The 14,634-nt window shown below is 42.4% G+C and overlaps 1 protein-coding gene across 12 annotated transcripts in view; it reads right to left on the reverse strand.

The window, feature by feature from the left end:
• RGS12 (regulator of G protein signaling 12) overlaps positions 1 to 14,634 on the reverse strand; it is a 174,837-nt gene that overhangs the window by 23,090 nt on the left and 137,113 nt on the right. For all 12 annotated transcript variants that reach the window (XM_065598272.1, XM_065598271.1, XM_065598278.1 and 9 more), the window contains 2 exons: positions 12,246 to 12,446; positions 11,060 to 11,133 (listed from right to left, as the gene is read on the reverse strand). In XM_065598272.1, the coding sequence (XP_065454344.1) occupies positions 11,060 to 11,133; positions 12,246 to 12,446 (275 nt within the window). The remainder of the gene's footprint in view (positions 1 to 11,059; positions 11,134 to 12,245; positions 12,447 to 14,634) is intronic.

Genomic DNA, 14,634 nt, shown 5'->3' on the forward strand with positions numbered 1-14,634 from the left:
ATATCATTTTAAAATGCTTTAGTAAAACCACATTTGGAATAAAGTCCCAGTTTAGTTTTAGTCACTTTGTATGAACAAAGATATAGTTAAACTGGGCAGAGTAGTGTGAAGATGATAAACAGAATGGAGGGGCTTACATAGGAGCAGAGCCCCATATACTCTGTGATTCCATGACCACGCAATCCAATTCTTGCCAAAAAGCATGCTCCTGAATCTACACTTTCATTTTTGCCTTTCTAGTCCTTATGCTTATGAAGAACCCTTGAAAACATGAACTGAATGTAACTGATCCAGTGCTGTCTTCCTGAGTTTACAGAGATTGTGAAACAATTGCTTTGAGAGAGGTAAACTACTCCTTACATCTCAGTTTCAAAGGCCGGCATGGAATCGGTCCGGGCTACCTAGGATCACCTCTCCCTCCCACAACCTCCCATGATAGCAGCATTCCATTAGAGCAACAGAAGAATCAATCAATAAGGGTAGGCTTGTGACCACAGGTGATAGAACCTTCACAGGAAGAAATAAATGATTACTAACCTCACTATATTTGGAGCTAAATGCAGAACTCAACTACCCTTCCCCCAACCCAATTTGCCTACACAATAGTACCTTTTATTCTCACAGATACATTTTTTAAAACAATCCAAAATCCATAAACCTGCTTCTTAGTGACAGGGAAGGTACACATGTGTACACACACACACACACACACACACACACACACACACACACACACACACACACACAGGTCTCTTCTACCTAATGTGAAGAACTCAGATAATGTAGTGCAAGGAGAGCCATATAAGGGCTTTATGTAGCACCACATAAAGACAAAGGGTTCAATTCTGCCATGCTTAAGTCACATTGAATATTACCTAGCTCAATGAGGAATTTCAGTTGGACTATTGTGAAGTAAGGTTATTAGAAGAAGATAGGCGTTTTCCCTGATGAAAGAAAAAATATTCTGCAATCTCTGAAAACAATTCATTCTGGATCAGCAATAGGAAATGACACAGAAGCAGGTGAAAGTCCACACATCTAAAAGTCAACATTTGGAAATAATTATGATGCGAAACATTTCAAACAGAATTGACATAAGTGCTTTTTATGCACATCTCCAGAAAGAAATACTTCGCAAAATTTCCAAACCTAATAATTTTTGTTTTAGAGAAAGAGTAGCAACATATGGTATAACCATTTTAGAGTTAAATTAATTTGAAAACTGAACAAAGCCACAAATAATAAGATTGATCAGAATCTCAGCGAGAATCAGTAAATTAATGAAGTCGCATCCTTCTATAGAAATCAATCCTACAAAAGTAGACAAGTAACTTTGAGATAAAATAAAGAAAATATGAATTAAAACACTGAAGGACAGCTGGGAAATTAAAGTATTTCTATCTTAAAAATGTGGTCTAAGAGTGCAATAAAGCTAAATAAATAATTTGGTCAAGCAATGCTGAATGGGACAAATAGGTTGACTGTTTATAAGGATGTAAAAACTGATGGGGAGAATATTAAGTTAGTGTGTTCCAAGGAATATAAATTATGCCTCTTCCATTTCTAATTCCATTCTTCTTCTCCTTTATTTCCAATATAGTTTCTCCATGTTAAACATTGGACATGCCACTCTTCTGGGAGCTGCGCGGAGCGGAGCAATCCCCCGACCCCACTCCCAGCTAGAGCGCCAGAGCAGGGCAAGCCCTGGACCCCGCTCTTGGCGAGAGCTTGAGGGCCGGATTAAAACATCTGGAGGGCCGGATGCAGCCCCTGGGCCGTAGTTTGCCCACCCCTGGATAAGAGGGAAGGTCTTCTTATGGATCACTAACTGGTTAAAAGATAGGAAACAAAAAGTAGGAATAAATGGTCAGTTTTCAGAACGGAGAGAGATGAAAAATGATGGGGTCTAAATTAGTTGTTACCACTCAAGAAAGATCTTGGAGTCATTGTGGATAGTTCTCTGAAAACATCCATTCAATGTGCAGCAGCAGTCAAAAAAGCGAACAGAACGTTGGGAATCATTAAGAAAGAGATAGATAGATAATACAGAAAATATCATATTGCCTCTATATAAATCCATGGTACGCCCACATCTTGAACACTGCATGCAAATGTGGTCACCCCATCTCAAAAAAGATATATTGGAATTAGAAAAGATTTAGAAAATGATTAGGGGTATGGAACGGCTTCCATATGAAGAGCGATTAATAAGACTGGGACTTTTCAGCTTGGAAAAGAGATGACTAAGGGAGGATATGATAAAGGTCTATAAAATCATGGCTGGCGTGGAGAAACTAAATAAGGAAGTGTTATTTACTCCTTCTCATAACAGAAGAACTAGGGGTCACCAAATGAAATTAATAGTCAGCAGGTTTAAAACAAACAAAAGGAAATATTTTTTCACATAACGCACAGTCAACCTATGGAACTCCTTGCCAGAGGATGTTGTGAAGGCCAAGACTATAACAGGGTTCAAAAAAGAACTAGAGAAGTTCATGGAGGATAGTTCCATCAATGGCTATTAGCTAGGATGGGCAGGGATGGTGTCCCTAGCCTCTGTTTGCCAGAAGCTGGGAATGGGCAACAGGGGATGAATCACCTGATGATTGCCTGTTCTGTTCATTCCCTCTGAAGCACCTGGCATTGGCTACTATCAGAAGACAGGATACTGAGCAAGATGGACTATTGGTCTGACCCACTATGGCTGTTCTTATGTTCTTAAGTAGTTTCAGATAGTTTAAAAGGTTTTAAAAGGTATTACTATTAGTAGTACTATTTAAAAGGTAGATTAAAGGTCTAGAGAACATGACCTATGAAGGAAGACTGAAAGAATTGGGTTTGTTTAGTTTGGAAAAGAGAAGACTGAGAGGGTACATGATAGCAGTTTTCAGGTATCTAAAAGGGTGTCATAAGGAGGAGGGAGAAAACTTGTTCATCTTAGCCTCTAAGGATAGAACAAGAAGCAATGGTCTTAAACTGCAGCAAGGGAGGTTTAGGTTGGACATTAGGAAAAAGTTCCTAACAGTCAGGGTGGTTAAACATTGGAATAAACTGCCTAGGGAGGTTGTGGAATCTCCATCTCTGGAGATATTTAAGAGTAGGTTAGATAAATGTCTATCAGGGATGATCTAGACATATTTGGTACTGCCATGAGGGCAGGGGACTGGACTGGATGACCTCTCGAGGTCCCTTCCAGTTCTAGAGTCTATGAATCTACTAGCTCAAAAAATTTATATGTAGCTTACATGAAGTATTATTTCATTTTGGGAGATAAATCTAAAAAGCAGATCTAAAATCCTTATTTTTAAAAAATACAGGTAAATGCTGATGGCATTAATTTTTATTTGAATTCAGCACGGTCAAAAGAGATATTTCCTCAGATAAGAAAATGAAGTACAACATTAAGTGACACATTCTTGTTTGAGTGATTAAGTTTTAAAATGTTGGCCAAAATTGATGTTTTTAAAAAGACATAGTATATGTCTACCTCTTAAAAGTTACATTGATAGAAGTGAATCATATTGCAATCTCCATATTTCAATGGGGAACTGAGTTACAGAGAGACTAAGTGACATCCCAAGGTCACACAAGGAAACAATGGTGGAGCAGGGAATTAAACCCAGGTCTTGTAAATTGTAGTCTAGCACTCTAACCTCTAGACCATCCTTACTGAACTCAGTCAAGCACATAATCACAACGGTATCTAGGTGGTCATATACAATTAAGGCTTGTATCTATCTTGATCAAAAAGAATTATACTATTTAGTGCTATATTTAGCCACCACTACTTATGAGGCTTTAAATTTTGTATGCAATGGATCTTGTAATGAATTCCATGCCTCTTACTATGAAAAGGCCTGTGAAAAGAGGTATGGTAATTCAGGAAAGCATTCCTGATCAGAAAAGGTGCTTACGTAAATGCTTAACTTTACGCACACGCTTAAGTGTTTTCCTGGGCCAGAGCCTAAGCTCATTCAGGCCCTTATAGGTTAGACTAGGAATTTGAACTGGACTGTTAAAATTAAACTTCTCAGGTGAATAAGGACTACTTGCCTGAGCAAGAATTTGCAGTATTGTGCCTGTATAGTCTACACATATTGACCAAAGGTGTTAGCGGTAATGTATTTGATTCAGGAAAAATAGTTTCTCCCATTTCCAGGCTCAGAAGGAGTTGCCTGGCAGCCAGTCATTTTCCAGCATGGACACCAAGCCCATTCCATCCTCTCCCCTCCCTGCAAATCTGGGTCTTTGGCAGAAGAGAGGGAAATAGATCTTACAGTCTAGTTCAGCAAATCCTCTAGTGGCCTGCTAGAATTGTTTCCTGTGTTCTGCTGCAGGTTGCTCTCCAACCCCAATGTCCTTTCCTTAGCATTCCAACCAGCGAGAAGAACCTGTTGGTCGCTACTGTGGGAGTGTGTGTGACTGGTGTCATTTGGGGGAGGGGAGGGTGATGAGTAGGGGTGAGAAGCGGGAAAGATTAATGGAATACTTTCTTCTAAAGCAGTAATGGAAGGAAGAGCATGTTAAGGAGTATGGGGAAGAGCAAGAAACAAAGATGTGAGAAACAGAGTGAATGTCTGGGGAAGGAGGAACTTCAGTAGGAATTGTGACTGCTGAGCATGTCTGAAAAAGGAGAAGTTACTCAACTTATGCAATAACAATGGTTCTTTGAGATGTGTGTCCCTATGGGTGCTCCACCATTGGTGTGCTTGTGTCCCTGGGTTGCTGATCGGAAATCTTCAGTAGCAGAATTTGTTGGGCCAGCACATGCACTGTGTCTCCTTGTGCTACACCACGAGGCTAGTAAGTGCCCGTGGGCTAACCCCTCTCAGTTCCTTCTCTGCTATAGAATCATTGACAAGAACTCTGAAGTAGAGGGAGGAGGATGGGTTGTGGAACACCCATAGGGAACACATCTCGAAGAACCATCATTACTGCACAAGGTGAGTAACTTCTTTTTCTTCAAGCAGTGTCCTATGGGTGCTCCACTGTAGGTGACTCCCAAACAGTACCCCCTTCTGGAGGGCTGGGACTTTGGAGTTGGGTCAGTTACTGATGACAGTTCTGTGGAGCCAAAGATGGCATCAGAGGCGGAGTCCCCAGTGATCACAGTGTTCTACAAAAGTGTGGACTGAGGCCCACGTCATTGCTCTACAGATCTCTGAGATAGGGACAGTCTTGAAAAAGGCGACACCCATGACAAGATCGATCTTGTGGAGTTTGTACAAATCGAGCCTCAAGGGGTCATACTGCGAATTTGGTAACACCGTCTGTCATAACTATAAAGGGAAGGGTAACAGCTGTCCTGTGTACAGTACTATAAAATCCCTCCTGGCCAGAGACTCCAAAATCCTTTTCCCTGTAAAGGGTTAAGAAGCTCAGGTAACCTGGCTGGCATCTGACCTAAAGAACCAATAAGGGGACAAGATACTTTCAAATCTTGGTGGGGGGGGGGGAAGGCTTTTGTTTGTGTTCTTTGTTTGGGAGTGCGTTCGCTCTCGGGACTGAGAGGGACCAGACATCAATCCAGGTTCTCCACATCTTTCTAAACAAGTCTCTCCTATTTCAAACTTGTAAGTAAATAGCCAGGCAAGGCGTTAGTTTTCCTTTGTTTTCTCAACTTGTAAATGTACCTTTTACTAGAGTGTTTATCTTTGTTTGCTGTACTTTAAACCTAAGACTAGAGGGGAGTCCTCTGAGCTCTTTAAGTTTGATTACCCTGTAAGGTTAATTTCCATACTAATTTTACAGAGATAATTTTTACCTTTTTCTTTAATTAAAAGCCTTCTTTTTAAGAACCTGATTGATTTTTCCTTGTTTTAGATCCAAGGGAGTTGGATCTGTATTCACCAGGAGTTGGTGGGAGGAATTAGAGGGAATGGTTAATTTCTCCTTGTTTTAGATCCAAGGGGGTTGGATCTGTATTCACCAGGAGTTGGTGGGAGGAATTAGAGGGAATGGTTAATTTCTCCTTGTTTTAGATCCAAGGGGGTTGGATCTGTATTCACCAGGAGTTGGTGGGAGGAAGGAGGGGAATGGTTAATTTCTCCTTGTTTTAAGATCCAAGGGGGTTGGATCTGTATTCACCAGGAGTTGGTGGGAGGAAGGAGGGGAATGGTTAATTTCTCCTTGTTTTAAGATCCAAGGGGTTTGGATCTGTATTCACCAGGAAATTGGTGAAAGGTTTCTCAAGGCTTCCCAGGGAGGGAATCCATTGGAAATGGTGGCAGCAAACCAAAGCTAAGCTGGTAGTTAAGCTTAGAAGTTTTCATGCAGGCCCCTACATTTGTACCCTAAAGTTCAAAGTGGGAATACAGCCCTAACACCGTCAAATACAATTCGAGACCCACTTAGAGAGCTTTCGGATTGACATTGCTGAGCCCTTGGATCTTTCTGCAATGGAGAGGAAAAGTTGAGGGGAATTCCCGAAGACCCTTGTCTTATCAAGGTAGAAGGCCAGGGCTCTCCTAACATCTAGGGTATGAAGTATAGCCCCCTTATTGTCTTGGTGAGGCTTGGGGTAGAAGATTGCAAGGTGAATCAATTGATTCATGTGAAATGGAGAGGTTACCTTAGGGATGAATTTTGGACGTGGCCTGAGCGTAACCTTGTCCAAAAAGAATACTGTGTAGGGGGGATGTGCCATCAGGACTGCTATCTTTCCTATTCTCCTGGCTGAAGTAATCGCTATCAAGAAGGCTATCATTGATGTCAGCAAACATGGGTGGTCATGGGTTCAAAGAGAGGCCTAATCAGCCCTTTCAGTACCAGTTTTAGGTCCCACAAGGGGGTAGGAAGTCAAGGCTGAAGGAAGAGGTCTATTATACTTTGAGGAACCTTTCTGTGGTTGGACGTGACAGCACTGAGTACCTCTCTACAGGTTGGTGAAAGTTTGTTTTAGCTGCTAGATGGACCCTAAGAGAGTTTAGGGATAATCCTGACTTTATAAGGATCAGAGCATAATCTAGGATGTGTGGAAGAGTCACAGATGTTGTGGAGATTTGTTGGGACATGCACCAAATCTGAAACCTGGCCATTTCTGCAGGTAAGTTTGTTGTGTGGAGGACTTTCTACTGTGCAGTTGAACCTCTTGTTCTTCCCTTGAGCAGGAGCTCTCTAGGTGTTGGAACCAAGCAGGAGGCATGCTTTGAGGTGAAGAATCCCCAAGTTGGGATGCAGAGTACACCCTTTGTCCTGTGATAGGAGGTGCGGAATGATTGGGAGGGAGATTAGTTGGCACATCACGAGCTGTGCGAGGTAAGGGTATCCGGTCTGTCTTGGCCAAGTAGGAACAATCAGAATGCCATGAGCTCTGTTCCTTTTTATTTTTAGCAGGACCTTCAAGCAGTAGAGGAAATGGAGGAAAGGTGTAAAGAAGGTCCTTGTCCCATGGGAGGAAAAGAGCATTGACCAGCGAGCACTGTTTATCCCCACCCTAGAGCAGTAGCATGGACATTTCTTGTTCTGGTAAGTGGCAAACAGGTATGTAGACAGTGTTTCCCATTATGTGAATAGTTCATGGAGTGCATCTCCCACTTGTGATCGTGTGGGAATTTGCGACTGAGATTGTCTGCTATTGCGTTCTGTGTGCCTGGGAGGTAAGCTGTGGACAGAGTAATGTTGTTGGAGATGTAACAGTTCCATAATCTCACTTCCTCCGTGCATAGATAGGGCAACCTGGCCCTCACCATACTAATAATGTAGTACATGCAGGCTATGTTGTCTGCTAGGATCTTTGTGTGTGATCCTGCAATCAGAGGAAGGAAATGGGCACAGATGTTCCTGACTGCTCTCAACTCAAGGAGATTGATGCATCTCCGCAGGTGCCATTTACTTGCATCATGAGGCCATTTAAATGCATGCCCCATATGAGCGACGATGGTGATGTCTGCGAGAAGGAGATCCTTTTGCACACCTTCTCTGGGTTCTTCCACCAGTCTAAGGAGTTTTTGATCCTGGTGGGTAGTGACAGGGGTTTGTCAAACGTGTCTCTGTTCAGTCTGTAAACCGAACTGAACCACAGTTGGAGGCATCGCATATGAATCCTGGCATGTAGCATCATGGCCATGCCTGCTGCCATATGTCCCAAGAGCTGGAGGCAGAGCCTGGCCAGTATTCGTGGGCTGCATTGAATGGTGTCTATGAGTGAAACCAGGGATAGGAACCTGTATTGAGGTAGAAGGGCTTTGGTCTGCAAAGCGTTGAGGTCAGCCCCCTTGAATTCCAGATGTTGCACTGGAGTGAAGGTTGACTTCTGGGTGTTTATCTGTAGACCCAGCTCTATGAACAAGTGTATCATAGTGTCGATGACTTGGTGAGCCTTCTGGAGAGATTGGGCTATGAGTAGACAATCGTCCAGGTATGGGTAAATCATTATTCCTAGCATGTGTAAATGAGCAGCTACCACTGAGAGAACTTTGGAAAATACTCTCAGGTCCAATGAGAGCCTGGGGGAGGACTCTGAATTGGTAATGAGCTGGTAGGATTGAGATGTGAAAGTAGGCTCACGGAGGTCAAAGGCCAAAAAACAGTCTCCCTGTTCCAATGCTGGAATGATCAATCGGGTGACCATCTTGAACTTCTGAGCCTTGACAAACTTGTTGAGAGCTCTGAGATCTAGTATGGGTCTCCAACCTCCCTTCCTTTGGTTATTAGGAAATAACAAGAGTAGAACCCCTTGCCTCATAAATGTTGAGGTACTGGTTCTATGGCTCCTAACTGGAGGAGAAGATCTATCTCTGGTTGTAGTAAACTCTCATGAGAAAGGTCCCTGAAGAGGGATGGGAAAGGGTATTGTGGAGGTGGTATGGATGGAGTACCCGAACCAGATGATTCTAAGACCCATCGGGTCTGACATTATGCATTCCCAGGCACTGCAGAACGACGCCAATCAGTGGCCAAATTGGTGTACAATGATGGTCAGTTGAGTCAGTCGGGGGGTGGGGCCACATACAGCCTGTGCTGGGACTGGGGACTAAATAGTATCTTTTGCCCTGGTGTATAGATACCCAGCGACCCGAAAGTAGCCCTGAGATCCTTCAGGGCATAAAGGAAGGCGTTGGTCTTTTTGGCAAAGACCTTCATGTCCTCAAAGGGAAGATCTTCCACCATGGACTGCACCTCTTTCGGGAATCGCGACAAGGGGCGCCATGATGCCTGTCACATCACCACTGCTGTGGAGACTGCCCTAGCTGCCATGTCGGTGGTGTCGAGGGCCGATTGCAGTGATGTTTTTGCTACTAATTGCCCTTCCTGGATGATGGCTTTGAAGGATTCCCGATGTACCTCTGGCAGCTTTTCAATAAAATCATTACATTTATTGTAATTTATGTAACCGTATTTGGACGTGAGTGCCTGATAGTTGGCAATATGGAACTATAAGGTGGCCGAGGAATACGCCTTTCTACCGAAAAGATCAAGGCGCTTCCTATCCCTATTATAGGGCATAGCTCTGGACCGGTGCTATTGGCCATGGAAATTGACAGCATCCACCACAATATAGAGATGTATTTAGTTTTTGGACTTTATGAAATGCTTGTAAATTGCTGCTTGCATTAATCTCATTTATAATACCTGCATCCTATGTTATAAGGTAATATTTAAGCGTAAGCTCTGTACCTATAAAAGTGTTTGCTCTAAAACTGTAAACCCCCACAGTCAGGAAAGAAGCATTACCAAGTGTGAAATACTAGTTTACCACAAGAGGTATCATCTCCTCTCCAACCCTTTGGTCCATAGACACCAGACAAGCCATTGTGGAACATCAGGGGACAAGTGTTTGTTGATTGCTCCCCCAACACCTATGTGGAGGAGACGTGCACAAATGCTCATCCCATCCACTTGAGTTCTGGGGAAAGGGAATAAAAATCCCTGTCAAGAAGAAATTGTTATCCCTGTGCTACTTGGATTTCAGGGAGAGGGCAATATTTCTAAGCATAAGCAAGCGATCCCCAGCTGTTTAGCTTGGGTTAGCCCTAAAGGACATATACAGCTTGCACATTACAGCAACTTCTATTATGTTTTGGAATCTAAGGCTATGTCTACACTGCACTTTTGTCGTTAAAACTTTTCTCAGTCAAGGGTTTGAAAAAAAACCCACCCCTGACCAGCAAAAGTTTTAACGACAAAAAGCACCGGTGTGGACAGTGTCTCCCGCCAACAAAGCTACCGCCCCTTGTTGGTGGTGGTTTTATTATGTTGACAGGACAGCTCTCTCCTGCCGACAAAGAGTGGCTACACTGTGTGCCTTACAGCGGCAAGTCTTTAGTGGCACAGCTGTAAGCTACACAGTGTAGACATAACCTTAGACTGGGGGAAGGGATAGCTCAGCGGTTTGAGCATTGGCTTACTAAACCCAGGGTTGTGAGTTCAATCCTTGAGGGGAGCACTTAGGGATCTGGGGCAAAATCAGTACTCGGTCCTGCTAGTGAAGGCAGGGGACTGGACTCAATGACCTTTCAGGGTCCCTTCCACTTCTATGAGATAGGTATATCTCCATATATTATTATTACTGTAACTCATAAATCTTTAGACAGTTTATTATAGGATTGACTATAAACATTGTCTTTGGTGTGAGATCTGAGGTACAATTGACCTGGGGTAGGTGACTAGTCCTTTGGGACTGGGAGTAATCTGAATATTGTTGTGGTTTTTGGTGTAAGAGACCATCTATCACAAAGGCAAATTTGCCTGGGTGGCAAGATAGACTAAAGTATCATAAGGGACTATCTTTGACTCCATGTTAAAGCTGTTATAGTGCTTGAGGAGTTCACACTTAATACGTGGTTGGTGAAATCTAAGTATAGAACTCAGAACCAGTTTGGGGTTTGTTCTGTGGTTTGTAATAGTCTGCCCTGAGGTTGGCACACATGTTCATGGGCACTCTAGGCAGCCTGACATTCCCATTTTACAGACAGGGAAACAGACACAGCATACCAAATATTATTCTGTGTTACACTCATTTTTATTTTATTCCACAGACATAACTCAGAATGCATTCTGGCCCATTTACATTAGCTGGAGTGTAAAATATCACAAAAAGATAATATTTTTCTCTTACCGAAATAAAGTACGTTTCTCTAAACGTAGATCCCGAGAATCCAAGATGCTACTGTCTTGATGCAATACAAGTGGCTATAGAGCATATGGTTGGAACAAAAGAAGAGAAAATATGTTAAATTGGGAACATGTCACTTGTTATATATCATTTAACAATATGTAACAGCTGTGCAAAACAAAAAAAGCAATTTTAAAATTAGCCAAGGAAGAGAGACAGAACAATTATTAAGCTTTGTGTGTATGGCTATTATTGTATTAATTTACAGCAAGCAACATGATTCTCTTTTTCTCTGGATAGTTCCAAAAGATGTAGGGGCCAATCCTGTGAGGCGCTTAGCAATTCCCTACTCCCATTAAAGTCAATGGGTATTGAGAGTTCTCAGCATCTCATACAAGGCCTGGGCATTTAAACATAAGGGGGTGAACAAACAGAATGATACATCAGAAAATACGACAAAATAATGTTGGCAGAAAGATTAAAAAAAAAAAAGATTATTTTACAAGGAAGACAAGTAAATTAGGATCATTAGTCTGATCTCTTGCATAACACAAGACAAAATCTGCATCAAGCCCATAACTTTTTTGAACCATAGCATCTTTTACAAAGATATCCAGTTCAGGTTTAAAAAGACTTCAAATGATAGAGAATCCATCCCCTCGCTTCATAAATTGTTCCAATGGTTAAATACCCTCACTGTTAAAAAAATACACCTTATTTCTGATCTGAATTTGTCTAGCTTCAGCTTTCAATCACTGGATCTTGTTATGCCTTTTTCTGTCAGATTAAAGAGCTGTCTATCAAAAATTTCTTCTCCATGTAGATACTGTAGGCTGTTATCAAGTCACTGCTTAAACTTCTCTCAGACACACTAAACAGACTGAAGTTCTTAATCTCTTCCCTCTAAGGCATGTTTTCCAGACCTCAAATCTTCTTGTAGCTCTCTCCTGAACCCTTTTCCAATTTTTCAATATCCTTTTTAAAATGTAGTATCAGAAATGGACACAATATTCCAGTAATGATCTCACTAATATTTTTCCATTGAGCAACACACACAAATCCCCTTATCGTCAATGTGAAGTCTGAATACAAAGAGGTAGAGTATTCCCCTAAATAATCAATAATCCCACATTAGTAAACTGACTAGGAAGTCTGAATTTTTAAAAAAAAGTATAGGAACATACAATACCTTGTCTCCTCCAACTAAAAAAAGGTCTACTGCAGCTATGTTAATGCCATGTTTCTCACAGAGCCCAGATAACATCTCTTTGACTGAGAATCCTGATTTAACAACCATTTTACAAGACGAGCCATCTGGAAGGTTTATACAGCAGTATTTTGAGGATTTCTCTTTATCAGGTACAGATGCAGATAACCGAGAGGCATCAGACTTGTCAGAAACAAAAATGAAAGTTAAGAACAAACACACAATATTACAGTCCAACAAATCAAATAAAGCAAGGGAACACACTTTTAACCATGTTTGAGGTTTACCCTTCCTTCAAAATCTTTCTATTACCAGGTAATTTTTTTAGAACTATTTCAATTTAAGACAAAGACACTACCACAGACCAAACTTCACAAATCTAAACATACTTTAAGTGCAGCCACCCCCGGAGGGAGAATTCGGACCAGGGGGAAAGCAGGAGGCAGTACCACACTGCCTTCCCTGAAGTTTCCACTAGAGCAGCATTTCTCAAACTGGGGTCGGCGGACCCCTGGGCGTCCCCGAGCATACGCCCAGGGGTCTGCGGGCCCTGCAGATCAACTCCTTCCCCTCCAGAGGCAAAGTGGGGCTAAGGCAGGCTCCCTACCTGCCCTGGCTACGCGCTGCTCCCAGAAGTGGCCAGCATCCCCCTGCAACCCCTGGGGGAGGAACTGCTGGGAACTGCCCTACCACATTCACTGTTCAATTTGGTAAATTGCATGGTCAGAGGACTTTAAAAATCTTACATTTCACGGCTTTAGATATTTAAATCTGAAATTTCACGGTGTTGTAACTGTGGGGGTACTGACCCAAACAGAGGTCGTGGGGGCAGTCGCAAGGCTATTGTAGGGGGTCACGATATTGCCATCTTTACTTCTGCACTGCTGCTGGCAGCAGGGCTGCCTTCAGAGCTGGCTCCCAGCCAGCAGCCATGGAGCTTCCTGCAGCCGGGGGAAGATCCCAGAGGTGGGTCTGACCTGGCCCTGGGAGTGGGAAGAGAAAGTCCTGTCCCTCCCTAGCCTGGCTGGGACTAGCAGCTAGAGCCCAGTGCACAGTAGGAGCCCCCAGCTGGGGTGCCCCAGCCCAACCCCGGGTCCAGTGCCCCCCGTGACCAGGGCGCCATGGGCAGTCGCCCACCTATAAGGCTGGCAGTGCTCCCCCCCAAAAGTGATGACCCTCTCTCATACCATGCGACTCTCGCTTCTGCGCTGCTGTTGGTGGTGCTGCCTTCAGAGCTGTGTGCCTGGCCAGAAGCCACAGCTCTCTGGCCACCCAGTCTGAACACAGTACAGAAATAAGGATGTCAATACCGCAACCTTCCTACAGTAGCCAGATTTCATGAGGAAAACCAGATTTCACAGTTCATGATGCATTTTTCACGGCTGTGAATTTTGTAAGGCCCTAATTATAGCCACAGAAAAATCATCCTAGTACACATAAAGTATCAAAAGAGACAACTCCATTACATTGTTTTTACAAGGTAATATTTTGAAGTATTTAATAAACACTCAATTTAAATGGATGCTACAAATATGGCTCTGCAAGGTTTACTTCTCTGTTTACCCACTAGCATCACATATATCAACAAGAATCTGTATGATTCTTAGAATCAAATTTGTAAGTCAAAGGGATACTGTCAGGATAAAAAGGGATATTTTAAAATTATATTCTTTTATACGCTTTGTTAAAATTCACTTGAAATCTAGGGTGATATTAAATTTTAAGTTTACTTTTCATCAATGATATTGTTTACTTTGTGCATTTCATTCAGCTTGGACTGTGAAGATGGAACTACATTGTTTATAACTACTGTGTCTTCACTTCTTGTTTCTCCACATATGACCATGTGTTGCAATGTTTTAGTTGCAAATGCTGCTGGGGAATGCTTCACTCTTTTATCCCTCAAACACTGGGAGCAGAGTCAACCTATAGTGACCAGGAGAAGAGAGAGGAGGGATATGCAGCTTTGGGGCATCAAGGAAATGAGTTCAAACTCATATATAGTGAAGAGGAAGAGGACCCAAAGAGCAATTCAACAGGCAATTGTTCATAGCAGAGCTTAAGAGCTGCAGTAGCTGGGAGGCAAGGTGGGTCAGTTTGTAGAGGGCTTTAGTGTCCTTGGTTTGAAAGACCCTATAAAAGTGCTAACTTTTATTATAATGTCCAAAGAAACAGGAAAGTTGGGGTAGCTAGGAGACAGGATAGCTTGGAGATGGCAGGACAATTTTAAAAAACAGGTATATAAAATACATAAAAGAGATATTTATCTTTACATTATAAGCAAGATCATTTAGGATCACAAATAGCACTATAACAGTGTTCTTTAAAAAATTTAACTATTCATCTGACAACCTGTTTAAACAACCAGACC

Source organism: Chrysemys picta, chromosome 5 (genome assembly GCF_011386835.1).
Source record: "Chrysemys picta bellii isolate R12L10 chromosome 5, ASM1138683v2, whole genome shotgun sequence".
In the NCBI taxonomy this organism is placed as follows: domain Eukaryota; kingdom Metazoa; phylum Chordata; order Testudines; family Emydidae; genus Chrysemys; species Chrysemys picta.